The sequence below is a fragment of the Pollachius pollachius genome (genome assembly GCF_949987615.1).
Source record: "Pollachius pollachius genome assembly, chromosome: 15".
NCBI classification, from domain to species: Eukaryota; Metazoa; Chordata; class Actinopteri; order Gadiformes; family Gadidae; genus Pollachius; species Pollachius pollachius.
The window spans coordinates 9960988-9988018 of record NC_136948.1 but is presented as its reverse complement, the minus strand read 5'-3'; the positions used below and the strand labels follow the sequence as shown (position 1 = coordinate 9988018).

The following is a 27031-nucleotide window of genomic DNA, read 5'->3' as shown; positions in this document are numbered from 1 at the left end:
CCGGTTGCATTGAAGGGCAGAGACCAGTCAGCGGGGAGGAGGGGCCGGACCTATATTACACTTCATGGCCCGCCCCCTTTTCAGCTTTCAACCAATCACTTTACGTCACTGGCAGCATGAGCGGTCAAAACTCAGCCAACCGGCGGGCTCCTTCCCTAGTGACGTCACTAACTAGCCAGTTCCCTCCAGCGGCAGAGAGCTTCATTTTCTGATCTGCTTTTTGTGCTAAAATGGAGGCTGGCCTCTCGCCCTGAGTTGATCGCCTTCCTGGTCGAAGTTTAGATGTTGACATGCAATAAACCAGCAGACAGGATGGTCGTGGACGCCCCTAACTCCAACGGGCCTTTTCAGCCGGTGGCTCTGATGCACTTTCGAGGTATGTTCGGTTATTCCCTGCTATGTCCTAGCATATGAAGAGCTGTGTGTTTTCTCTGCTACCCTCCATTGGTTACCGCTTGGTTAGTCAGCAATCAGACGTTTGGTTACAGAAACTATTATTTCTGTCAATCTAATTGCAGTTGTTTCTGCCTCGCTATTATATTTGATTGCAAGCTAATCTACTAACCCGGTGTGCTTGACTATAAGACTAGATAACGCCATTAATGAGCTGGTTTTACTAGCTAGTTACTGTCTGCCCATCCCCCCACTAGTGATGTCAAAGGAAGTGAGGTCATAGCCAGGGAAGGGCTTCACTTGGGTTCTCATGTGTACTCCTGCGATCTGCTGTTCTTTCTTCTGTTTACATGACGTTGTGCGTTAATCGCTGACCGCCCTCTTGGGGCCGAGGAGTCGCGTCTCCTTCTCCTCCCGCTCATCCGTTACTGTTCTCTGTGATGAAGGACTCGGTCACACACTCCAGTGTATTTGAGAACACATTGACCATGGGGTTTAGAATGTAGTGGACTGCCCTCTTCTGTCCAGCACTCTTCCGTTTGACTTTCTAGATGGCATGCACCTGCTAAATGCCCCATGCTATATCCGAAGGCATCAGACCATTAAAGAACCATTTCACAATGGTCAATAAGGCCGATTCCTGGTCGAAGTGTGCCCGCAGAACAATGCTGGCATTGGAGCCAGTCCATGATTTTTCGATGTAGCTCACAGTTACAATTGTACAGTGTATATATATTGTGACAGTACTAGCTAGATTGAATGTGGCTGCTGTGCGTTTGATTTGTGGGAGGCCAGTCAAAGAGGACACTGTACTCTGGTACAGCCTAACTTGGACGACGCCATAGGCACTGAGGCACTTATTGATCATCTTGTCGATTGGAATCAAATGGGGACTACATTGGATGACACCCTATTCGACCAACAACAACACCAAATTAGTTCATGTTTACCACATTTCACAAGTGGTGAATACGTGGGTTTCTCACACTTGAAAAAAAACTGAGTACGATCAAACCCAAGCATTATCCTAGCATGCACCACAGGCTTGAATTTAATTCAACTACTCAGCCCCCCCCAACATCAATGCTACGAACTGTAGATGTTTGACCCTGATATGATGATATAGGCCAACCCCAAGACAGCATATATTGCATGTTTTTCTAATGCAATTCTTCAACAGTAACTGCAATGTCAATGTGCAGCCGGCATGGTCCATCTACCCCTCAATGTGAATCGTTCGTCTTCACATAGTCTCTCTGCACATTGTCCCTCTACACCTCAATGTGCACCGTCTCTTCATAGTATCTCTGCCCCCCAATGGGTACCCCCTGGGTTTTCGCCGTGCATTGATTGCGACTCTTAAAAGAGAACCAAACTTTATGCATCATGGAGGCCTATTGTGTATAGTCTCCTGTCATTGTATTTATTTATTAATGTTATATGATCATGCAATTATGTAAGGTTTGTATATAGACGTAATTTCAAAGGATTCTGATTGATAAATCCTACTCCCTGTAGTTTGTGGATGAACAAACATGATCCCCTCCGCTGGCTGAGTTCAAGTTGTTATTCTAATTGCATTCATGCACAGAGTAGTGTAGATGAAACAGTAGGTGGTTCACAATGGGACTACAATTATTCAAAGACCTTGTTTATTATCAGGAGCCTATACAGAAACACACAGGCGACTAATCTGAGGCCTGCTACATTAATGAAGTCACACCGGGGTTAGCACCAGTATTGGCACAACACCGGCTCTTTATCTGTTGCACAACAAGCCGGTTGGGTATTTTAGGCTGTAAAGGAACTTCATAACCACACAGGCCCTTATGTCACGGGAGCAGGGACTGGGTGGAGTGTGAAATAGAATGCATTCCATTATTATGGTCCTTAAGTTCATTAACAGATCCACAATAATACATTGCAGAGGTTCTGTTTTGTCTGTAGAGACACAAGACAGGCGTGGTCAAATTCACATTCAATTTTAAAGATCTACTGCTAAAACAAAGTCTCTCCGCGTCATCAACAGGGAGGAAATTCAACTAGAAACGTAATGTCTGAACATTAGGATTTCAGTTGACCACATTTCTCAATCTTAAAATATAAACCGCAAAAGGGCTGTATTAGGTGTTCAAGGAGTTATGTTGTTAGAATAATAAAGCATCCAAAATAAGGTTAATAAACCTTAAAATGTTTCATTTACTTTAAATTCACTACAAAGTTGTAATTTCAAATAGCACAAGCATGTGTTTCGAAATGAACGTTTCTAGACCCTGCACCTGTAGATCTCAGACTATATTCCTGGGAATATAGTGGACAAATGTTTAAACGCCTAGAACTGTAAGCCTAGGCTAATGTCATTAACTTGAATACTAATCACCCTGATCCTATCCCAATCGTTGCTGCTAGAATCCAAAACGTATGTGTTATCATAACTGTTATGCCTAGTTTATGTTGTTTTCCACTAGCGAATTAATCTATTTATGTTACACGTAAAAATCGGTCGATCACTAGTCCGGACCCAAACCCTAGCAGCGTTTCTTGTGTCCGGACCCTAACCCTAGCAGCGTTTCTTGTGTCCGGGCCCTAACCCTAGCATCGTTTCTTGTGTCCGGACCCTAACCCTAGCAGCGTTTCTTGTGTTCTTGGGACCCTAACCCTAGCAGCGTTACTTGTGTCCAGAGTGACCCTAATCCTGGCAGTGTTTCTTGTGTCCGGACCCTAACCCTAGCAGCGTTTCTTGTGTTCTTGGGACCCTAACCCTAGCAGCGTTTCTTGTGTTCTTGGGACCCTAACCCTAGCAGCGTTTCTTGTGTTCTTGGGACCCTAACACTAGCAGCGTTTCTTGTGTTCTTGGGACCCTAACCCTAGCAGCGTTTCTTGTGTTCTTGGGACCCTTACCCTAGCAGTGTTTCTTGTGTCCGGACCCTAACCCTAGCAGCGTTTCTTGTGTCCGGACCCTAACCCTAGCAGCGTTTCTTGTGTTCTTGGGACCCTAATCCGCTGGACACGGTCACTGGTGTGGATCTGTTCTGGGAATAGCATCATGGACATCAGAGCCCCCAGGTTCTCCGTGGGGGGCTGGGATGAAGCCCCACGCCGTACGGATGAGGCTGTGAAAGATGCTTCTATACATAGTGAGACTGTAGGCCTGGTGTGTCATGTGTGCACGGGAGAACCTTCTAGTGAATTGCTTACCTTAAAGCTCTCTATTGTGTGTTTGCAGTTGTATGTAGTAATGTGGTGGTCTTGTGCTCTCCCTAGTGGTCTCCCACTTCTGACCCTAGTTTCAGACAGGCAGGATAATGGAAAGTGTTGTAAACAGGCAACATTCTCATGTTTTATCTTTTTCATTTAATATATTGTTGTATTGGTACACTCAACTATTTCCCTTTTTCCCTCGTAGTCATAAGGGAGATTTTTTCTAGTGAAAATGTAATTCTAGAGAAAAGACTACAGCCGTCGCTATGAGTCCCAGATGATCCAATTTACAAGCGAGAGACGATAAAACTCACCAACTCTTAAATTACATCTAAGGTTGTATAATTGTCCTGCATTGAAATTGTGATATTATGCATGTATGTTTAGCTCTGCCGATCCAACCAGCCTGTATAATGGATGACAGCATCCGCTGATAATTAAAGACTGCCCCGGTAAATACTTCCTTTTGATAATAGCAACCGGACATTGGTTTCAGCCTGGGCCTTCATCCATTCATCCATTCACATGACTCTATAAGACCTTCTAAAGGCGGGCCTGGGTGGGCCAGCAGGGATGGGATATCTAAAAAAAAGGGACCTGGCTTGGGCCGTTGCCAAGCAACAGAGAAAATGTGAGAGTGAGTGGATGCTGACAGGCCTTGTCAATACCACAGGCTTCCTGTGCTCTGACACGTTAGCCTGCTACCCTTCCCCTCTCGCCATGCACAAGGGTTTTACCCCACCCTAACCCAATTAAGGGTTAGTTAACCCTAACTCAGTGTGGGACTTAGTTTCTACCTTTTTAGTTCATAGAAGGCTGCTGTTTTTATAGAATTTTTTTAGGGGGAGAAGTGGATAATAGTCTTTCAACAGCTCAAATGTAAGGCTGAATAGAACGATATTTAGCTTACAATGAGCCAATTGGCTAAATATGAAAATCACAGTTCTAATTAGATAAATAAAAGTACCTGACCAGCTATATACACACTCGCCCTGAGTGTGTATATGATCCGCCCTGTTTAAGAGAATCATGGGCTCTTTCTAGGAGTAAAAGAGACCTGGAGGAGCAGACTTCAATACAGTAGTTCTGGTTAAAGGGCATATAATGCCTTATGGTTTACCGGAAGTAAACGTATCAAAATAATCCCTAACCATGTTTCTAAACTATACAAAATCCACCATCCAAACTCTACCTCTTTAAGGCCCACCCTGCGTTGGGAGAGGCCTCGGTTTGGATAAAAGAATTTCAAACCAATGCATCAAATTATATTTTCCAAATTTTTGCACACACACTGGTTTAGTGGTAGATGGCGTTTATGTGATTATTAGCCACCTGCTGTTGAAATGGTGCATTATGCTTGAGAGTAATTCCTGTAATTGACACTGTGATGTCATGGAAGATGAGATATCGACACCAAACCTTTTTTCCCATGTTAAGGGAGGTGCCCAGATGAGCGTGTCTCAAGTTTCTGCTACTTTCTGAATCTGACTTCTACAAGTTGCTAGAATATTCTTTGCTAAATAAACATATTTTAAATCTGCCATAGGTCTGTCACTTTTATTTTTTTCAAAATCATTGCTAAATTTAAGATCAGACGTAGATTAATCATGAGAATCAAAATCTGGGCAATTTTTCCTATTGGTTATTTTTTTGGGGGAGGGGGGGGAAATCTCCACAAATATCACTTGTGCAGAGATATTTTCTGAAAGACGTATAATCTTAAAATAGAATCGATTATGCTGTACAGTGTACAGCAAAATCTATCCTGATGGACAATATGAGTCCCAATGGCAAAAATGTTCAGCATGCAAAATAAGGCTTGTACACCAAGTTTCGTCCAAGTTATCAACGAAGAGTACTAGACAATGAGAGGCAGAGTGGAGTTCATGCCTACGCCCTCTGTCTGCTAAACTCTGGTGCTGCTTATAGGCATCTCGTACTGCTCGTTTGCTTGTCCAAACCTCTAGCTCCACTTCCAGGCAACGTGGAGAACACAAACACTGTAAGCAACCTGTTTCATAGAAGTTATGATGCGTGTGATAAGGTTAGACTTGTCAAACAACCTCCAGTCCCTCAAAGTGTGTCTGCTTTGTGTTTTTTGTTTTCAGACGTAGCCCCGGCGGAGCAGGAGAAGCTGTTCATCCAGAAGCTCCGGCAGTGCTGCGTCCTCTTCGACTTCCTGTCCGACCCACTGAGCGACCTGAAATGGAAGGAAGTGAAGCGCGCGGCGCTGAGCGAGATGGTGGAGTACATCACGCACAACCGCAACGTCATCACGGAGCCCATCTACCCGGAGGTGGTGCACATGGTGAGTTCAGATATTGCGACTCGAGCGTGCACCTGCGGGTAGGATCATGCTAACTCCTCTTGAACCACGCCGTTTGTGCCATTCATCGATTTGCGGGGTAGGTGGTGTGGTATAGTGTTGGTTGGAGCGGGTCTGTGGGGTGTAGTGTTGGGTGGTGTTGGATGATGTAGTGGTGTTGGGGTGGAAGCTGCTGCTGAGGAACTGGTAACTGATGTGGCTTAATGGGATAGGGTTTAGTTTATTGAACTGGTAACTGATGTGGCTTAATGGGATAGGGTTTAGTTTATTGAACTGGTAACTGGTGTGGCTTAATGGGATAGGGTTTATTTTATTGAACTGGTAACTGACGTGGCTTAATGGGATAGGGTTTAGTTTATTGAACTGGTAACTGGTGTGGCTTAATGGGATAGGGTTTAGTTTATTGAACTGGTAACTGGTGTGGCTTAATGGGATAGGGTTTTGTTTATTGAACTGGTAACTGGTGTAACTTAATGGGATAGGGTTTTGTTTATTGAACTGGTAACTGGTGTGGCTTAATGGGATAGGGTTTAGTTTATTGAACTGGTAACTGATGTGGCTTAATGGGATAGGGTTTAGTTTATTGAACTGGTAACTGGTGTGGCTTAATGGGATAGGGTTTAGTTTATTTTAAAAAAATGTCAACAATAATAACACAAACCTTAAAGTTGCCCTTTGCTCGTTTTTGAATGAGATGGGAAGGTTTCAATATAATTTCTCTGGGAATCACAAATCAACACATGGCAGATTAGGGCCAGTTTTAAGGAATGGTTTAGTTATCAATAGAACAGTTAACCCTAAATCAACAGCTTCAGCAACAATAAAACCTCCTTGGAGCGCTAAAAGGGAATGTTGATAACCAGTCATGGGATATTAGTGGCGTTGGATAACAAGCTTTTTCTGTGTTTTATAAATTCCCTTTGGCGCCGAAAGCAGCTGGCTGTGTGTTCAAAGAAAATGCTCCAGACGTTATTGATCTCACTTTACCTCATCTTTTTGCTCTTTTTGCATCTTTTTTTTCTAGTTTGCGGTGAACATGTTCAGAACATTGCCTCCGTCTTCGAACCCCACCGGGGCGGAGTTCGACCCAGAAGAGGATGAGCCAACGCTGGAGGCAGCCTGGCCCCATCTCCAGGTGGGGCCTCTCGGATGAACCCCTCGACTCCCAACCTCTGATAGACCCCTCCCACCCTCTGATAGACCCCTCCCACCCTCTGATAGACTCCTCCCACCCTCTGATAGACTCCTCCCACACTCTCCATCTCTGATAGACCCCTCCCACCCTCTGATAGACTCCTCCCACCCTTTCCATCTCTGATAGACCCCTCCCACCCTCTCCATCTCTGATAGACCCTCCCAACCTCTGATAGACCCCTCCCACTCCGACCCTCTCAGTCTAACTGGCTTGTTGCTTGGTTTATGGTTCGAAGTGGATGGTCTGATTTTAACTTCTTGTCTTCCAGCTTGTCTATGAGTTTTTCCTGAGGTTTTTAGAGTCTCCCGACTTTCAGCCCAACGTAGCGAAGAAGTACATCGACCAGAAGTTTGTGATGCAGGTGAGCAGCCCACACTGTTTTCTCTTCACTTCTTCACTTCGCTATGACCTTGATTTGTGACCTCGTTAGAAGTCTAACGGGTGTGGGATATTTCTGTTGGACGGCATAGCTTCTAGATCTATTCGACAGCGAGGATCCCAGAGAGAGAGACTTCCTGAAAACCACGCTCCACCGCATCTATGGGAAGTTCCTGGGGCTGCGGGCCTACATAAGGAAACAGATCAATAACATTTTCTATAAGTGAGTCCTATTTACCTTGGATCAATAACTTTGTATAGGTGAGCCCGGTTAGCTTAGATTAATAGTTTTCTACAGGTGAGCACCATTAGCTGAGATAATAACATTTTCTATAGGTGAGTCGGACTAGCTTAGATCAAAAACTTTGTAAAGGTGAGTCCTATTAGCTTAGTTCAATAACGGTATCAGCAAGTCCTGTTTAACTTGGATTCATGATGTTTTCTATAATTGAGCCCTATTCGACTTCTCGACCACATGTTTTAAATAATACATGCACGCACTGCAAACCATTTTTAATCTATACATTTTCATTTCAAAACTAAAAAAGCATTTTCTGCACATTTCCAGGTTTATCTATGAGACTGAGCATCATAACGGTATTGCCGAACTACTGGAAATACTTGGAAGGTTTGTGATCTTTGTTTTCATATGAATATTTCTTTGTTATGCAGCTGTCGTTTTTCGGATCAATCCGCTGAATTTCTCCAGGATGTGGAATTGTTGAGTTGACCCTATTTAGTGTTATTTGTTTTCAGTGTGATGAGTTTCTAATTGCCTGTCGTTGTGTGTCCCCCCCCCCTCCCCCAGCATAATCAATGGCTTTGCCCTGCCACTAAAAGAAGAGCACAAGATCTTCCTACTGAAGGTCCTATTGCCACTGCACAAAGTGAAGTCCCTCAGTGTCTACCATCCGCAGGTCTGTCACGCCGTTCTTGTTTCATACAGGTTATGTATGTTTATATGCTAAAGAAGTATTGGTTAGCATAAGGAGTTAGGTGTTTGGATTTACAATGAAGGTATATAAAATGTCAAAGAAATGAGTTTCAGAAGGAGGTTTTACTCTGTAACGTGTAGGGCTAGCATTAACCCTAACATGTACTCTGTAACGTGTAGGGCTAGCCTTAACCCTAACCTGTACTCTGTAACGTGTAGGGCTAGCATTAACCCTAACATGTACTCTGTATTGTGTAGGGCTAGCCTTAACCCTAACCTGTACTCTGTAACATGTAGGGCTAGCCTTAACCCTAACCTGTACTCTGTAACGTGTAGGGCTAGCCTTAACCCTAACCTGTACTCTGTAACGTGTAGGGCTAGCCTTAACCCTAACATGTACTCTGTAACGTGTAGGGCTAGCCATAACCCTAACCTGTACTCTGTAACGTGTAGGGCTAACCTTAACCCTAACATGTACTCTGTAACATGTAGGGCTAGCCTTAACCCTAACATGTACTCTGTAACGTGTATGGCTAGCCTTAACCCTAACCTGTACTCTGTAACGTACAGGTTAGGTATTCTAATGGTTAGGGTTATGTTGTGGAGGATCCTAATGGTTAGGGTTAAGGTTATTGTTAGGGTTATGTTGTTGAGGATCCTAATGGTTAGGGTTAAGGTTATTGTTAGGGTTATGTTGTGGAGGATCCTAATGGTTAGGGTTAAGGTTATTGTTAGAGTTATGTTGTGGAGGATCCTAATGGTTAGGGTTAAGGTTATTGTTAGAGTTATGTTGTGGAGGATCCTAATGGTTAGGGTTAAGGTTATTGTTAGGGTTATGTTGTGGAGGATCCTAATGGTTAGGGTTAAGGTTATTGTTAGGGTTATGTTGTGGAGGATCCTAATGGTTAGGGTTAAGGTTATTGTTTGGGTTATGTTGTGGAGGATCCTAATGGTTAGGGTTAAGGTTATTGTTTGGATTATGTTGTGGAGGATCCTAATGGTTAGGGTTAAGGTTATTGTTAGAGTTATGTTGTGGAGGATCCTAATGGTTAGGGTAAAGGTTATTGTTAGGGTTATGTTGTGGAGGATCCTAATGGTTAGGGTTAAGGTTATTGTTAGGGTTATGTTGTTGAGGATCCTAATGGTTAGGGTTAAGGTTATTGTTACGGTTATGTTGTGGAGGATCCTAATGGTTAGGGTTAAGGTTATTGTTAGAGTTATGTTGTGGAGGATCCTAATGGTTAGGGTTAAGGTTATTGTTAGAGTTATGTTGTGGAGGATCCTAATGGTTAGGGTTAAGGTTATTGTTAGGGTTATGTTGTGGAGGATCCTAATGGTTAGGGTTAAGGTTATTGTTTGGGTTATGTTGTGGAGGATCCTAATGGTTAGGGTTAAGGTTATTGTTTGGGTTATGTTGTGGAGGATCCTAATGGGGTTTATGTTGCAGCTGGCCTACTGTGTGGTACAGTTTCTGGAGAAAGACAGCACTCTCACTGAACCGGTACGTTGGACACATTCACCTCATTTGTTGTACTTCTCCACTCTCTTAATCGAACCCTCCTGATTTATAATGGACCGTAACGTCTGGTTCCTGACAGGTGGTGATGGCCCTGCTGAAGTACTGGCCCAAAACGCACAGTCCTAAGGAGGTGATGTTCCTGAACGAGCTGGAGGAGATCCTAGACGTGATCGAGCCCTCTGAGTTCGTCAAGGTCCAGGAGTCCCTCTTCCGCCAGCTGGCCAAGTGCGTGTCCAGTCCGCACTTTCAGGTAAACCGTCAGCCGGGGCTTAGGGATAGGGTTAGGGGTACCTTCTGTGATTTGTTAGGGGTACGTTCTGTGGTGGGTTAGAGATGTAACATAACCCACAGAGACAAGAGAGGTTGTGTCTGAAAACAATGACCAGAATGAATACGATGAAAACCTGATTGGGTAATAATCAATAGGCCACACAGGTTGTGCAATTAATCAAATTTTGATTGTGATCCTGATTTTTGGGTCAAACGATCTCCAAACTAATATAATCGAGTTGAAATGTTTTATTTTATTTTAGTATTTTTTAATATTTATTTTATTTATTAAAAAGCTGGGTACATGTTTGTACATTATTTCCGATTTGGACAATTTCTACTTTAAATTCTCAACACTCATTAAAGTGTTTTTTTGGAGAGAAATTATGAATAAATGCAGCATGTTTTCAAACTCAAAAATAATCGTTTGAATAATCGGGATTTCAATATTGACAAAGATAATCGGGATTAGGAATTTTCCGTGATCTAGCACAACTGGGTTAGGGGTACGTTCTGTGATGGCCTACGGATCCGTCGTAGTTCTTCGGTGCTCGTGTCAGTGGACTGGTCTAATGAGGGGTTGGAAGTGTCAAAGACGGGTGGACTTATGTAATTCATGTGAATTTTTGGCAGCATTGGTATTTACATTTCTTGAAAGCCTTGATTCTAGTGGGGGGGGGGGGCTACTGGCCCACTGACACAGCAGCTGTCAGAGAGGGACATCAATAGAATGTGACCTGCTGCTATATCTGTGGATGGATCCTCCTGTAATCCTGTGTTTCTCTGGCAGGTGGCGGAGAGGGCGCTGTACTACTGGAACAACGAGTACATCATGAGTCTCATCAGCGACAACGCCGCAAAGATCCTGCCCATCATGTTCCCCGCGCTGTACCGCAACTCCAAGACCCACTGGAACAAGTGAGAACCGGCTGATATCTAGCTTTAGAGAACATTGGTTATTCAGCGTTGTGATCCAGGATTAATGTCACTTTAATTTGCGTGAGGACTATCCAAGCCTAATCCTGTGGGCATGTTCTCCAAGACTAACTAACCCTGTGCTCATGTGCTCCAGGACTCTAACCCTGCGTTGTGTTCCAGAACTATCCATGGGTTGATCTACAACGCGCTGAAGCTCTTCATGGAGATGAACCAGAAGCTGTTCGACGACTGCACCCAGCAGTTCAGAGCGGAGAAAAACAAGTAGGTCTCCTGGCCAGTGGTAGGGCTGCTTCCATGATCAGCCTGATGAGGACTCTGATGGCGTCTCATGTCACTTAATCCAAAGGGATAACTTGTATTCACCTGGGCCAAACCTGGGTCACATATCCCTATCTAGATCGGAAAAACGTTATTTGTTACTCGACAACACAGCAAGATGATTTAGTTTGGATAATTGGTAGGGGTGGGAAAAATAATCGATTCTTCGATGCATCGCGATTCTGTGTAGATCGATTCCGTCTCGATTCAGATAAGTTAATAATCGAGAAAAAAAGATTAGATCAAATTTGTTCGCCTCCTGTAACATTCTGTTCGACAGAGGGATAATATGAGTAGTTTTAAAATTATTTAATTTATCTTCAATTTGTATTGGCCATTCTGATTTGTCTGGACGCGATTGCGATTCAGCCTACGCATAGCATGCACTCAAACTCACAGCCAGACACAAGAACGACGAACAAGTTCTTATTCTTATAATTGAGTAAGAGCAGACTTTTCTTCATAGAAAAGAAAGATTAGAAGTAAAAGAAAAGAAAACTAAATCTGTTTATTTTTTACCTACTTCCATTGTGTGTTGTAATGCAAGCTGCATTGATTATTGCATTGTTCATAGAAAGTCATGTTTGTGACAAAAGCTTTTTCTCTGATCAAATATTAGATAAGGTAATCAAACTGTTGATCTCTTTAATGATCATCACAAAAGTAGGAAGTGATTCGCAGACTCTGAGTAGCAAATTTGGATGTATAGATATTTTTTTGAAAATCACGCATGGAAATGTACATTAAAAAGAAATTGCTTCGAGATGCATCAATAATCGTTTAAGAATCGAATCGTGAGGTGCCAAGAGATTCCCACCCCTAATAATTGGTGTAGCCTACTGTTAGTATTTCCTCCAAGTTGTTTCTTTGTTTTGCCTCCAGCCAACGCTGTTATATAATCACAAGGTTGATTCGTGGTGACATGTGAAGTTGATGCATTGTGACATTTGTTGATACACAGAGAGAAGGCCAAGTCGAAAGAGCGGGAAGAGGCTTGGATCAGGATTGAGAACCTTGCCAAATCAAACCCACAGGTCAGCCGTGTGTGTGTGCCTGTATGCTTAGCTTTAGTGAAGAATATGACCTTGGCCTGACATAAAATGGTCACAAGTCTTTTTGATTTAAATCCTAAGCTGAACACGTTATATATAAAAATATCTATTTATTTTATCAACATTAAATTAATCAAGCCGATTTAAGATTGAAAAACTAAATAACATTTAGATTCTATTCGTTCTTTGCATGCTGCTGAATGTCTTTTTCCCGTCATTTCTTTCAACCCAGTTCCTTGTGTGTGTTCCTTCCCCTGCCCGCTGTAGTCCTGTAGCAATGGAGACGGAGGCTCCGTCGATAGAAGATGTTCAGCGGTGAAGAAAGACAGTTGAGGAAGGCGCCACTCAGGTAACTGGCTTCTTTCCCTCTCTTACCACCTCTCTTCTCTCAAAGCTTGACATGCTCGTAGCTCAAGTAAAGACGGGTGCATGTGTTGAAACTCCCGTTTCTCACTGTTTGGTACGTCTGTGATTGGCACAGGATGGTTTGGGCCGTTATCATTGCAAATGGCTTTCATCTTGGTCCAACATAATGTTTTGATCTTCTTTTTGACCATTAATACTGCGACTAATAAAGCAGGGCTGTTTGTGTTTGATTTTAAAAAGTTGTGGAAATTGGGAAAGAAACTGTCAACAATTTTTAAGGCTGTTGACCCCTTCTGACCCTAACCCTGTTGACCCTGACCCCTGTTGACCTGACCCTGTTGACCCTGACCCTAACCCTGTTGACCCTGACTCTGTTGACCCTGACTCTGTTGACCCTGACCCCTGTTGACCCTGACCCCTGTTGACCCTGACCCTGTTGACCCTGACCCTAACCCCGTTGACCCTAACCCTGTTGACCCTGACTCTGTTGACCCTGACCCTAACCCCGTTGACCCTAACCCTGTTGACCCTGACTCTGTTGACCCTGACCCTAACCCCGTTGACCCTAACCCTGTTGACCCTAACCCTGTTGACCCTGACCCTGTTGACCCTGACCCTGCTGACCCCACCCCTGTTGACCCTGACCCTGCTGACCCTGCTGACCCCACCCCTGTTGACCCTGACCCTGCTGACCCCACCCCTGCTGACCCTGACCCTGTTGACCCTGACTCTGTTGACCCTGACCCTGTTGACCCTGACCCTGCTGACCCTGCTGACCCTGACCTCCACAGCTACAGCGAGCCCAGCGGACAGAGGGCCCACTGGTGAGCCGCAGGTCTGAGTTGCCTCAGGACATCTACACCACGAAAGCCTTGGACTCCCCCCGCCGAGGCGAAGACATGTTGACCTCCCACGACCGACTCTAGGTCCCCCCCCACCCCATAACGTCATGCCCCTCCCCCCACCAAGGCGCCCGGTCAGCCTCTGAGCCTCAAACCGCACAGCAAGCCACCCCAATGTGCCCCCCCCCCCCCCTCCCCAAGTCATGTTGGCTCTGATTGGCCAAGTAGGACTCGGGGCAGGCTGGCTCAGTTCTCCTCTTCCTGGGGGCCTCGGACCTCCTCAGCCTGTCATGGTTAACTTCAGCACACCGCGTCTGTCTGCTGCCACCAGGAGCCTGCAGTCACTCGCTAGCAAATAACAAGTTTGCTAAAAACAAAATGGGACTGGGTAGGGGGGACTGGGTTCTTCTTCCTTCCGGACACTTTTTATTATATTATTATATATTATTTTATTTTTGGGCGTACTTTATTTTTCCGTCTTCGGGATCAATTCAGCAACTTGAAGACCAATCTGTCCTTTTTGTGGATTATTTTACTTTTTCCTTCTTTTCTCGATCCCAGCGACGTCAGTCGGTGCCAAGAATGATGTTTTCATTCTTAGTTTCCATGGTTACGACGTGTTTTACCTGGGCCATGCCCCAACAGAAACGCCCGGTCGCACGACGCGGCCGGGGTCACACGACGCCTCTTGCCTTTATTTCTTTCTTTGTCGTTGTTTCAGCACAAGCTTTTCTAGGTCGTCAGACCCCAGACCCCGGACCCTAGACACACACCCCCAAGACCCGTCTGGCGCCTCGGGTCCCGGGAGATGGCCAGGTGAATGTGGTCCCATGGACAACGAGTCTCTACTGGTCTTCTTGGTTCGTGCCATATACCGTTCTGTAGTTTCTGTTCTTCTGTCTGCTGTCCCGGTGAATGAGTCCTTTTCCTTTTATTGGCCAACCAAACTTTCATAGAACAGCATATGGAGAAAGTGACCGTTTCAACCTGGTACTTATGAGTTAGCAATATTTAAAGAGGAATGAAACACGACAATCTAAACTTCTGGGACAGCGCTGTCTCTAGCAGAATATTCCCTTTTCTGTTTCTTCTGATTGGCTGAAACAGCAGCTCCTGGGTATAAATGTGTTTAGTTGAAAGCCAGTGAGCCCAAAATGTTTTTCTTGCTTTAAATTGTTTTTAGTTCTGTGTTCCTAAGTCTTCTATGATGTTGAACATATGATTAAATGCCATTTGTCACCCAAATACAATACTGTTATTTGGGAAGAGCTTAAATCCGTTTTTTGCCAGACTGCGCCAACCTGTTTCAATCCCTTCCCCCCCCAACCTGGTCCAGAACGTTCCAGTCCCCCCCCCCAACCTATTCCACAATGTTCCAGCCCCCCCCCCAACCTGTTCTAGAACTTTCTTGTCCCCCCCCCAAAAAAAAAAACTATTCCAGAACGTTGTGGCCCCTCTCCCCCAATACCTGTTCCAGAAAGTTCTAGCCCCTCCCACCCCAAACCTGTTCCAGAAAGTTCTAGCCCCTCCCACCCCAAACCTGTTCCAGAAAGTTCTAGCCCCTCCCACCCCAAACCTGTTCCAGAACGTTCTAGCCCCTCCCACCCCAAACCTGTTCCAGAACGTTCTAGCCCCTCCCCCCCAAACATGTTCCAGAACATTCTAGCCCCTCCCCCCCAAACCTGTTCCAGAACGTTCTAGCCCCTCCCCCCCAAACATGTTCCAGAACATTCTAGCCCCCCAAGAGGACCTTTCTTTTCATGACGTCGAAGTGCCTTTTTGGAGGCACTTCACGCCTTTCATATAAAACTTCTCTGCTAATAACACACGTTCTGAAGGTTCCCACCGCGTTGGGAAGAGAACGCCTCTCCCCTCCTGCAGAAAACCCTTTTTTAATAAATTCCAGCTGAAAGCGCCACGCTAGGAGTGTGGTGGCGTCAGATCGGCTCGGTGGGCCTTTCATTCACTTGGATCTGTGTCATCCAGCCATGTTTGTGTATCAGTGGTTTAAGAGGACACTTTGTTATGTGTTTGGATGCGTTTGCCTGTATATGAAATATGACATAATGGACATGAATGTCCATGGAAAAACTTTTTTCTTTCTTGCTTTCTTTTGTCCTCATAGGAAATCCTCTAGACCAAATACTATTGAATGGGTTTGCAGCGATAGAGATGTTTTATGGGTGAATAGAAAACCCACACGTTAGAATGGCGTCTACATTCTGAAATTAGTGAACAATTCTGTACCATTCCCATGTCAGGATTCTCCTGGTAGCAACGCTGAACTCCAGACCTGCAGTCTCACTTCCCTGGTTTGTTACTTTGTAGTTAAGCTAGTTTTTTTTATTCTGCTACCCACTTCATCAAAATCACTGCCGTTGTTTGAATTGAAGGCCTTTTTGGCTAGTTCTTTCATCGTAATGATTTTTTATTTCTTTTATGTCTTGTTCCTGGCGTTTGCAAATTCTTGGATGTGAGATTTGGCAAATAAGAATAGAAAAAGACAAATGCTGAGAGATGCTGGTGCGAATGCCAGATGCTGAGTAGTTTGCTGGCAGTGCACCTTGGGATACTGTCTGTATGGATACTGTATTTAAAGAGATGTACATTTTTAAATGATCATGTTAACATGTCCCTTCTCGCCCTGGAGAAAAGGACTTTCATCAAATTATTTTCTCATTTAGTTAATGAAATTAAGCTTGCTGGAAGAGATGTTTGAAGGGTGCGTTTGAGAACCATATGTTGTGTTGAAAAAACGATTGATTTTGCAGCTCCTAACCCTCTAGTTTTAAAATAATTTCAAACTACTATAGATTAACAAGTGTCCTTTTGTATGTGACCTGTATATGGCTTCATTTAATATTGTATATATGATTTACTTTGTTTATGTAGTGTTGTATATCTAGATTAATTTTGTACAAATTGTCCCTCTGTACAGAATAAAACCTCACTAGCAAGTAAAAGATGTCGACATGGCACACCTTTCCTTTATTGGCTGTACTTTTTGAAACATTAGAAAATGTTCTGAAATAAATATATATATTTTCCGTTCAAACCTGGACGTTTTTTGTTTTCCCCAATTGGAGTAACTGACAAATGTTGGTCCCCATTGTGCTCTGACCCTGTCTCTAGCGGTGTACAACCATACAGAATAAGAGTATTTGATTTTATATTTTCAACCATACATCAGTTTGGCTAGTCTGGCTACTGCCAGACCAAGCTCAATAGTAGATTGCACGTTGGTCTAGAGAAGCTGCTGTCATTTTCTTCAGCACAAGAGGCGTGATCAACGGGCCTAGTTCAACTGACTCTGTACGCGATTGGCTGCTTGTAGTCGCTTTCCTGTCGCACTGTGTTAAACCAGCCAATAGGGTGGCAAGCGGAAAAGCCAGCTTGGTGATTGGCTCCCGCAAAAACGTATCAGAAGCAGAAAGAAATGTATTGGTCTTCTCCAGACACTTGTGCAGAATGGGCGGGGATACCCAGTCTACAGTTTGGCTTTACTTGCGTCATTGTTTGTCAACGTAATACTTGATTTAAACACTAAGGGGCGCTTAGTACTTCCAATGACACAGTAGGTGTGTTAAAAGTAGAATTAGAATATGTAATATTTCGGCATTAAAACATGTTAAAACGACTAGACTTGTTATATATTTTCTTTTCTTATGTACTAACATAATCCCAAATGTTTTCAGCCATTGTTCATCTCAGCGATATCCACATTTTTAAAATGTGACCAACTATGAGGAACAGTCCACAATGGGCCTTGAAAGCCAAATGTTCCCTCCCCCCGGCCTAGTGTTGAACCAAGATGGCCGCTAGGTGATTAAGGAACACAGAAGACTGGTATGTCCCCTTTCTTGAAAATAACCTACTCAATGTGTATTGTTTCATTTGCTAATGCATTTTTTTTTTTCTATCTACAATACTATACATCATTTTGAGATCAATACAGTATTAGGTCAGTAATATATCATATTCTAGGAATCTTGTTACACTTTTTTTGTGTAAATTCTTTTTCTTTATTACAGTTACATTGAAGGCATTTAGCAGACCTATCGAAACAACTTACAACGGTTCATACACACAGTCACAAACCGATGGCGGAGTCACCCATGCAAGGCAACAGCCAGCTGGTCGGCAGCAGTCAGTTAGGTGTCTTGCTCAGGGACACCTCGACTATCAGCTAGGAGGAGCCGGGAATCAAACTACTAACCTTCTGAGCTAAACTGACCCATTAACATGCAAATTAAATTAATTCAATAAGAAAACTTGGCACAGGATTTCAAGGACCAAGCCAGGTCTAATCTTCCTGCGATATAGGGTTAAGATTCAGGACCTCATTCCTACGATCTAATTTCTAGGACCCTCATTTTGAACAGGTCTTAATAACGTTTAACTATTATAAATGCCAAATGTCTTGTCCAACATTACGAAACGATGTTGAATTAAGAGACTGGCTGATACTAACAGTCAAAATGATAAAACAGTGTTAAACAATCATTAACATTGAAGACAAGACTACTTCTGATTTAAAGTAGGGGACAGTTGACTGAAACCTGATCGCATATTGAGCTCAGGTTCTGGATAAACCAAGAAAGCGGTTTCCTTCAGTCATTTTCAAAGAAGTAGAGGTATCATTTTCAATCAGAAAACGTGAGACAATGACTGTTGAAGAACCGGGGAGGTGCCTCAGAATATATTCAAAACATGCCATTGCCTTTAAACATACTTGTTGCTGCTTGAGGATGTTGGGAGGCGTTCAGGGCACGCCGGTGGTGCCTGAGTCTAGCGTGAGCGCCACAAGCCTGCTGACGAGGTCAGAGTGTGTTGGGTGAAAGGGCAGAGCGTCCACCTCCATGGCTAAGTTACCAGTCCCGCCGCTACGCACTCCCAACCGCACCAGGCTGGACAACACTGCCTCCTCCTGGAGAGAGAGGGAGACGACGGGGTCACATGTGGCCATGTGATCAATGGGCCGGGCTGAAAGGAACTCTCTTACAACTGTACTACTCAGTGGACCGTCATCAAGTAGCCTTTTTAGTGTTATAGTATCAAAAAAAATATTAAGAGGCATTTAGTTAAAGAGCCGACCCATCTCACTCAACAGGCGAATCAAATGACATCACCTGTCGTAACACTGAATTAACCTGAGGGCTATGATCGGTTAGGCATCAAACAACCGCTCAAGTCACTCGTCCAAAAAATAAATAAAAATCTACAGAATTCTTAAAGTACTTTTGAAGTGACTTAATTTATACTAAAGTTGTTTTTTTTCTTATACGAGTGCTCTCACTTCTACTGGAGTACATCAAAGTCCCAGTGAAAGAGGACCTTCCAGCGCTCTGAACCTCAGATCATCACAGGATAAACACTGACTACTTTTGTAAGCCCAGCTGTTTGTTCTCACTTTGTCCACAGAGGGCAGGGAGGTGAGCAGGTTGTCCATCAGCCCGGGGGAAGTTGCTGGTTCGGTTCCTCTGCGTAGGTAACGCTGGTGGGTGGGGCAGGTGTAGAGGAGGTACAGGGCGCAGGCCACCGCGTACCCCCCCCAGTTGGACACTCCTGGAGGAGGGCAGAACCACAAGAGCACACACGGTGGTCAGCTGTGTCACTGGCCAATGGATCTCCTCAACGTCATCCAAGATGGTAGAGGACAGCACAAGTATTTACTACGGAAATGTGACGAAAGGGGAAAACTGTGTTTGAGGTGGGATTAAAGTGAGTTAGTGTCCGGTGTTAAACCATGTATACTGAGTCTGAATATAAGTGCCATGGCAGGATACTGGGCTGTGCTTCAAGTACAAGTTCTCTTTGTGTGCAGAGAATAGAGGTGAAATAACGCGGGCAGGCCATGACAATATGATCAAAGCTTCATGACATCATCAGCTTGTTAAAGAGGTGATTCCTGGAGTTGTGGTTTACATTCATAACGTATGAACGTACCAGCCGTAATTGCGTAGTCAGCTGCCACATCACACGCTACCAGGCTCCCATTGGGCATCAGGGCCTTCACCTTCTCCTTGACCTTGCCCATCCCCAACTCATTACCACCATCACCAATTCCTACGAGAGCGAGAGAGAGAGGCGGAGGGACGGACGGACAGAAAGACAAGACGGTGGCACATTGTGATATCATTATCATATACTATGTAAATTGAAGTCTAAAAACATGGAGGGTTCACCTTACACACTTTCTTAATCAGGCTACCTATAGTAGTGATTCCCGGTAGGTCCGCGGCGGCTACAAACAGGTCGTCGATGGGGTCCACCAGATGCTTGATGTTGGCCCCCCTCATGTTGTAGTAGTTTCCATCTGCTGCCCGACCGCTGCGCTCTATCGCCACCAAGTGGTCAAACCTGCTCATCAAAACAACCCACCATAGACTCTTTTCCCAAGGGGCGTCGTCATTGGACAAACACAGGTGTCAATCAGAACACTCATTGTGGGTCTGTGTCATCGTAGGACATCACTTGTGTTGGTCCTACGATGACGCCTCGGCCAAAAGGGTCCATGTTGGACATAGTGGGCCCTTTCTGAGTCGTTCATGCTGGTGGATGTGTCTGGTGTGAATGTGTCCGACCTGGGCTTTGTGGGGTCTCCTTCATGACACAGGAAGTGGAGGGCAGAGTCGGGCCCACTGTCTTCAAAAGTGACCAATGGGATTGTGGTTTTCAAAACACCTAAAAAGGCAGTTGGGGGATGGGTCACATGGCTGTATTATAGATTCAAATTCATTTGTTAATTTCATTTTCAATATTGTAACCCAAAAACGCGGGTCTGCTGGTCAGAATGTAAAAGTACTTTTTATGGACAATATATTTTTACTGACAGTACAGACCCCACTGCAACACAGTGATAGCATGCAACTTTACTGCATTACAAAGCCTTACTTAATACTGAAAAACACACACACACACACACACACACACACACACACACACACACACCCTCAGGTGAGTAGTGAAATAAACTAGAAACTAATGCTTTGGCAACCTTCCAGCCATGAATGGATGGAGCGGTGTTCAGGGTTGGTAGGTGGGAGGGGGTCTCTGTGATGCAGTATCCCCACCTGTCCTCACAGCTTCCTCCAACAGCTCCTGGTTCAGCTGCACAGCTCTCTTGTCTGTTACCATGGTGACCTGTTTGCCAAGGGCAATCAACATGGTTGCCATGGCGAGGGCCCCCGGTGGGCCGTCTGTCTCATCAGGTGGGCTGGGGGGGGGGGGGGGGGGGGGGGGATCAACAGGAGCAGGAGTAACATGAATAACAATGTGTATGCTTTATCAATTAGACTCCACTCAAAGTGGGCTGAGGTGGAAACAAGTTTATCTTCGAGTCGCATTTGAAAGAGAGACATTGCAATTATGATTGAGTGTAAATACCTGTGCATGTAGTGTGTGGGGAAACCGGTTGTTATGGCAACAGAGGTAGAGTGGGAAAGGGCAAGACAGGAACGCAAAAGTTCATCCTGCACAAAAAGAGCCTTGATGCCGCGATTACCTGTGGATAGAACCAGCGCGATGCAAACACACCCCTCTGTTTACGTACAATTTACATTCTTACATACACGTTTAAAAAAAAGTTTGAAACGTGAGTTACATTGTAAATATGGACTCAAATAGCACCCTGTGGGTTAAACGCACTCATTGCATTAGTTAGATGTTATTGGCACCCATTGTTTTGGGTACTAGGTAAGTAAATACAAGCAACCGATACAGTAGATACGGTAGATATATGAACAAACATATTCATCATGAAATTCATTCAAAATAATAATTTATGGATGAAAATGTTTCCATGTTTCACTGTACCTGGGTCTTCTCCAATCACCTTCTCCAGCTGCCTTATCTTCCCCACAGCCCCCTCTGAAGCCAGGCTGTACAGCAAGGGATCCTGGGAGATCAGGAAGCAGCACGGGCTCAGCTGGGATGTTGGAAGGGGGGTGTCTGGGATATCTGTCAGGAACATACTGCCTGGAGAGTGGCTGAAGGCCAGAGGAGGTTCTGGAACAAGATGAGAAAAATGGACAAAGAAGACAGTGATCATGAGGGTGATAGCAGTTACCAGGCTGGAGGTCAGCCCACATTGAATGGACAACTTGGAGCTACTCTGACATTTGTTTGCCTTTTTGCCGAAGGCAAAACCTTGTCTTATTAATACTTAATGTGAAAATAGCTTCACAAGGCAAAGAAATATTCCACTTTGTTGAATTTATTTTGGAAACATAAAAAAATCTCAGGTACCATAGCACTTAACCATGAATAAAAGAAAATACCTTTATATCTCTCAGATATTTTTAATGAGTTGCAAATATGGAAGAAATAAATTGACAAAAAAAAATCCTATTAGGCTTAAACCAGAGCATAAAGTAGATTAATGACCTACAACCAAATTGTAAAAAAGCTTCCTTGTTCAGGCATGTGATGCAGGTTAGGAGACAGCATGCTTGACTCACTGCTGTTTCGTATTGCTTCTACGGCGGTGACTCCACAGGCCCAGAAGACTGGCACATCACCAGCGTGGCGCTCTACTGGGCCCCCATAGTCTGGCTGGGACAGGTCACGTATGCCTAAGAGAGCTACAAACACACTATAAAAGGCTATACTGGGTACTACCTAGATCCGAATAATTGTTTTCATATAATTTTATGTGAACACATTTATACTCCAGCATTCTGTAGAAAAAATCTGTCAGCCATTAAACCCGATGCCCTCGTTACAAAAAGATAAAGTATATCATCAAAATATACTCGTATTGTGGGGCGATTATCTCTCAAAGTGAACCCCCTTCGGTTAGTTGTTTCTCAGTTGCCTTGGCAGTGGCTACTGTATCGGGTCTGACTCCTGGCCCCGAGACATCAGTCACGTCCGTAAACATAACATAACATAATAAAGACGGTACAATAAATCCACCCTGCTAGTTAAGGTGTGTACCTGGGTCTCCTATGTGTATAGGAGCTCCGTGTGCGTATGGGTTGAGGTGTGTTATTTTGGCAGCAGTGGTCACCATGTCAGCAGGAACCGGACGCATGGTGACCACTAGGGGGCAGTTAAACCCTCCCACTGGAACACAGGGGACTGCAGTCTTTGTAAAAAAAACACAAGCAAAAAGCACGACACACATAAGCACAAGCACACACACACGCATATATAGCCACGTACACACACAGTGTCTGAATAAAATTTGACCTGTAGCAACAGCACAGAAAAGAGGTTCAATCACACAACCTTTTGTATCTTATTTTGTGCTTTCATCTTTATGAAACCAAATTATTAAGATGAAATAATGATTAATCTTAAAATCTATTCATAGAAGTACCCATTCATTCATTCATTCATTTTGATTATTTTATTTTGCCCATACCTTGTACATGCCGTTCTTGCCTTGCTCCACATTCCTGTCAGGAACTCCTGCTTCTCTGAGACGGGCCTCAAAACCAAAGCTGCTCCCCAGGTAGAAGAACACCATGTCTGGCCAGCAGGCCCCCAGCCCCTCTGACAGCACCACCCCAGTGTCTGCGCCAGCTCTGGGGGACCAGGAGACAATAGGCACGGTGAGACCATCAGCCCAATGGCACAGTTCAGACTGACTATAGTGGTTCCACCAATGTATCCAAGCAGAATGTTCAGAGTGGGGGTTCAATAACAGGGGTGCTGAGAAATTTTAAACTACATTCACTTGATTGATCATTGACACCATATCAACCTTCTACCTTTTATAATATGGCTAAAAGGTAAGGTCAGACGTGTGCTGATATCCAATCTGAATATGCAGTTGTGAAGCACTTGGAGACTGAAACTTTGAGACTTCAAATACAGATTGTACCTCCTAGCTAGGTTTGACTGAGCTCTGGCCTACTGCACTGACACAGTCTGCCCCATTAGTTGGCTGTTGATACCGTCTCTCGTCCTGTCACTGGTTACCTTGAATCATCACCCAAACCTTTCAGACTGGGAACAGTCTTCTGCAGTCGGCCATTCTCAAACACACAGTACTGGGAAATATAGTTCCTGCACATTTGGGAGACAATGAAAATGAATCAACAAAAATAAGAAAGAAAGAGTGAGTGACGTGTGGAAAAACATATTGTATGGTTATTGATTGATTTAATGTACATTAAATATTTAAGAGGCAAAATCAAAAATGTTTGGTTATGTGTCTATTCAAAGGGAATTATGGCAGCATATAGGTCACTCATGGTAAATACATGAACGCAGACACCAAAATATCCAATTGCAATATTAATATTTATTTATAAACAAGAGCTGTGTTGCAATTATAAAAAAAAAACAATATCATAATTGATGAAAGTAAATGCAATTGCCCTTGAAACGTAACATGTGTTGTGTTCAGAGGAACTTCACTACGTTTCCCAAGTACATCAAATTGCCCAATTCCTGACATATGCCCAAACCCCACGCTTTTCAGTGGACGCATGGTGCAGACGCTGCAAACCAGCTGATTGTCGAGGGTTGAGTGTAATGATACAGAAAGTAGGTGAAACATGCTTCCTGAGTGTGTGTGGTGAGGCCTGGTTCAACCTGTGCACATTGATTACTCACCCAGCCCCAGAGTCCAATCAGTGTGACTCGGAGCTAGGTGAGGCTGCTTTAACCAGCCATCATCCACACACACATAAGTATGTGCCAGTATATCTGAATGTGTATCGTTCATACGATTGGTTCGGCTGACAATCACTGATCATTTTATGATCTGTGTACATTACCGTATGTCAACATTGGAGGCTAGTGGAAGGCAAGAGGTCTCTCCTGGTTGGCTGCGATAAAGCAGTGACAAGGCGGCGGGGTTCCTTGAGCAGAATGCTTTGAAGTCATTTGCCAGAGCACTGGGCAGGATGACCACCGTAGCCTGCTGGCGTCCTAGGGAAATACATTGATAAACCAATAAGTATTGTTTACTTAGTATATTATACTATGTAAACAATGCAAAACAGGGATGGTGCCTATACTGTAAAATCTTTAAATTGGACGAGTTACAGCAATGACGTTAATAGTTTGTCTAGCACAAACCACTTTGTGACTTCACTTGTGTGTGCTTGGCTAAACCAGTGCTCTGGTTTCTTTCTCAAGCAACTTGGCCCCTCACCCCAAGGTCTTGAAGCATTTCAGTTAGAATACTTCATAAGCATTGAGCCAAACCTGAGGTAGGCTACATAATATGTAATCTCAGATTTAGCCGTCCTTCTATGTTAGAGCAGCACTTTTTTTGGCAGGAAACCAAAAACTAAAAGGGGCAGAGGGATGTTTTTTCCCTGTTTCATTACAGAAATATTTTACTTAAGATAAACAAAAAATGTGTGAAGGAAGTTTTCAGAGGGGAAGTGTTTTTCTACAGTGGCCAGGCTCAACGGTGTTGAATTGTAATATTTACCAACACCTTTTAACAGTTCACTAATGCTACCTGAGTTTGTGTTGGCTGTTAATAGCCAATTGCATGCTTACAGATCCCTGCCTCAAGCAACATGATTGGCCGAAACAAATACGCAGCACGGTTTAAATAAGCTTGGAGTTTGTATGCTCCAGACTTTAGATTATGTAACCTAGCTGGACTCTGTGTCTTATATCTGGTTTGCTAATGTTCTGGTGTGTTGATGACTCTGGTTAACAGGTAACTGCTAGACTGATTAACCAAAGGCTCTGTTTGAGCAAGTCCCTGCCCACTATCAAAATGTAAAATAAATGCCTTCTCACTAATTTCTTGGAGATTGTCACCTTGTACCCAAAACTGCCAATAACTAGTAACATATAGATAGAGGGCAAATAGAGGGTAATTTTATTCAATTGACATCTTTTCCTATTGACATTGTACCCTACCATTAAAAAACATTGCGAACATCACCTTTCATTTAGAATGATATATTCCAGGTTTTGTTTTTTCTTTGAATAGACAGTAGTGGCCAAGTACAAACATGGCCACTGTGTAATCACTTATTACATCAATAGACAATAGACACACAAAGATAAACAAATAGACAAACAATTGACTTGTGCCAACAGGCGACAAAGGGAGACACTTCTTCTGTTGTATCAACTCTTTGCCTGCAAGGCAACAAAGCTTCAACCATTTGTTAGAAGGGTGAGATCTGTCGCTGTAGGCTCTCTGATATGTGGCTGCTTTGCCGTGCAGCACTTACATTTGTGGTTGGTGCAATGATGATTATAGGCCTTGATTTCTCTCAGAAGCATTTGAGTATCTGCAAAAAATGAATGTTTCCTTTGTGTTCATCTGAATCTAAATCAGAGTACCTAACTGGATAGCATACAGCTTTGTGCCAAGAGGGCCCCAGGGGTAAAGAGGAACCATAATGTATGATTAGGATCTACTCTGTAGAATAGCCCAAAGAGGGATGAGCACTCTCACAACGTTGAAAGAAGAGCTGATTACCATGCACTTCATGATTCCAAAGAAGCTTTTAAAAACCAAAACATAGTTATTAGCTAAATTATACTTTAACTCCGTGTCAGATTTATTTGTTTACTCCCAAGGATTTTGTACAGCAAAGTAAAATGAACAGTGCTGAAATATTAAAAGGCCCAAACACGTAGGATAGGGTCATTATGAGTTTTTATTAAGTTCCTTAATAAATGTATTTGATGGTAAGAGGATATTTAACCACAAATTCTAAATAGGTCGATGGGACACAACTGTGTTCTTGTGAATATGAGTATGATGGAAAATACACACCTAAATCGACGTGAGACGTAGTGATGCTTCGTAGGAACACCACGGATCTTCTAGCAACTCGGGCAGCGGTCAGCATAGTTCACCTTCATACACAAACACACACACACACACACACACACACACACACACACACACACACACACACACACACACACACACACACACACACACACACACACACACCTCATAGTTTGTTTCAAAATCTCCTTGTTAAAGCAACTCAAAGTCGTCAAAAAAAAAGTCGTCAAAGAAAATGGACGTTGAGTTGAGCATATTGTGGAGGGCATTATGGGGAAGCTTGATATCTAAACTTAAACGAAAGTTACCCTTTAGGCTAATAGTCGAAACTCAACAAAATTAAATCAGTAGCCGTGAACTCGTACCAGATCGCTGTACTCCAAGCTCCAGGTCGTAATTTACGGGCTAAAAAGTGTCCCTGAACGCAGCATAAGCACACAGCAACATGACTCACCTGAACAGTGCGAACCGTTTGACAGGGCGACGAAAACAAACCCATTTGATTTCCTGTTGCGTGAATACACATTATCTCGCGAGAAAGACAGCGATCATCGCAACAGTGAATCAACAA

The 27031-nt window shown here is 43.8% G+C and overlaps 2 protein-coding genes across 5 annotated transcripts; one reads left to right on the top strand and one right to left on the bottom strand.

Moving 5' to 3' along the window:
- The first annotated feature begins 214 nt into the window (after positions 1-214).
- LOC307087331 (serine/threonine-protein phosphatase 2A 56 kDa regulatory subunit gamma isoform) lies at positions 215-16777 on the top strand. Of its 2 annotated transcripts, none has more exons than XM_079752866.1 (14): positions 215-376; positions 5703-5902; positions 6945-7055; positions 7384-7476; positions 7586-7716; positions 8062-8121; positions 8302-8410; positions 9875-9928; positions 10026-10196; positions 11007-11134; positions 11315-11416; positions 12435-12507; positions 12793-12874; positions 13683-16777. In XM_079752866.1, the coding sequence occupies exons 1-13, from the start codon at positions 283-285 to the stop codon at positions 12856-12858; spliced, it is 1392 nt and encodes a 463-aa protein (XP_079608992.1). In that variant the 5' UTR covers positions 215-282; the 3' UTR covers positions 12859-12874; positions 13683-16777. The 2 variants fall into 2 exon arrangements, with proteins under 2 accessions (XP_079608992.1, XP_079608991.1); XM_079752865.1 differs by having other exon boundaries at positions 12758-12874.
- Positions 16778-17745: 968 nt separating this feature from the next.
- Positions 17746-26951, bottom strand: dglucy (D-glutamate cyclase). Of its 3 annotated transcripts, none has more exons than XM_079751822.1 (15): positions 26915-26951; positions 26443-26525; positions 24464-24617; positions 23661-23747; positions 23101-23263; positions 22671-22821; positions 22193-22315; positions 21549-21740; positions 21120-21237; positions 20807-20949; positions 20318-20417; positions 19945-20093; positions 19680-19799; positions 19144-19298; positions 17746-18660 (listed from the first exon to the last, which is right to left on the bottom strand). In XM_079751822.1, the coding sequence occupies exons 2-15, from the start codon at positions 26516-26518 to the stop codon at positions 18496-18498; spliced, it is 1896 nt and encodes a 631-aa protein (XP_079607948.1). In that variant the 5' UTR covers positions 26519-26525; positions 26915-26951; the 3' UTR covers positions 17746-18495. The 3 variants fall into 3 exon arrangements, 2 of the variants coding, with proteins under 2 accessions (XP_079607948.1, XP_079607947.1); XM_079751821.1 differs by having other exon boundaries at positions 26826-26920; XR_013812445.1 differs by lacking the exon at positions 17746-18660 and having other exon boundaries at positions 19157-19298; positions 19928-20093; positions 26826-26920.
- Between the last annotated feature and the right edge of the window lie 80 nt (positions 26952-27031).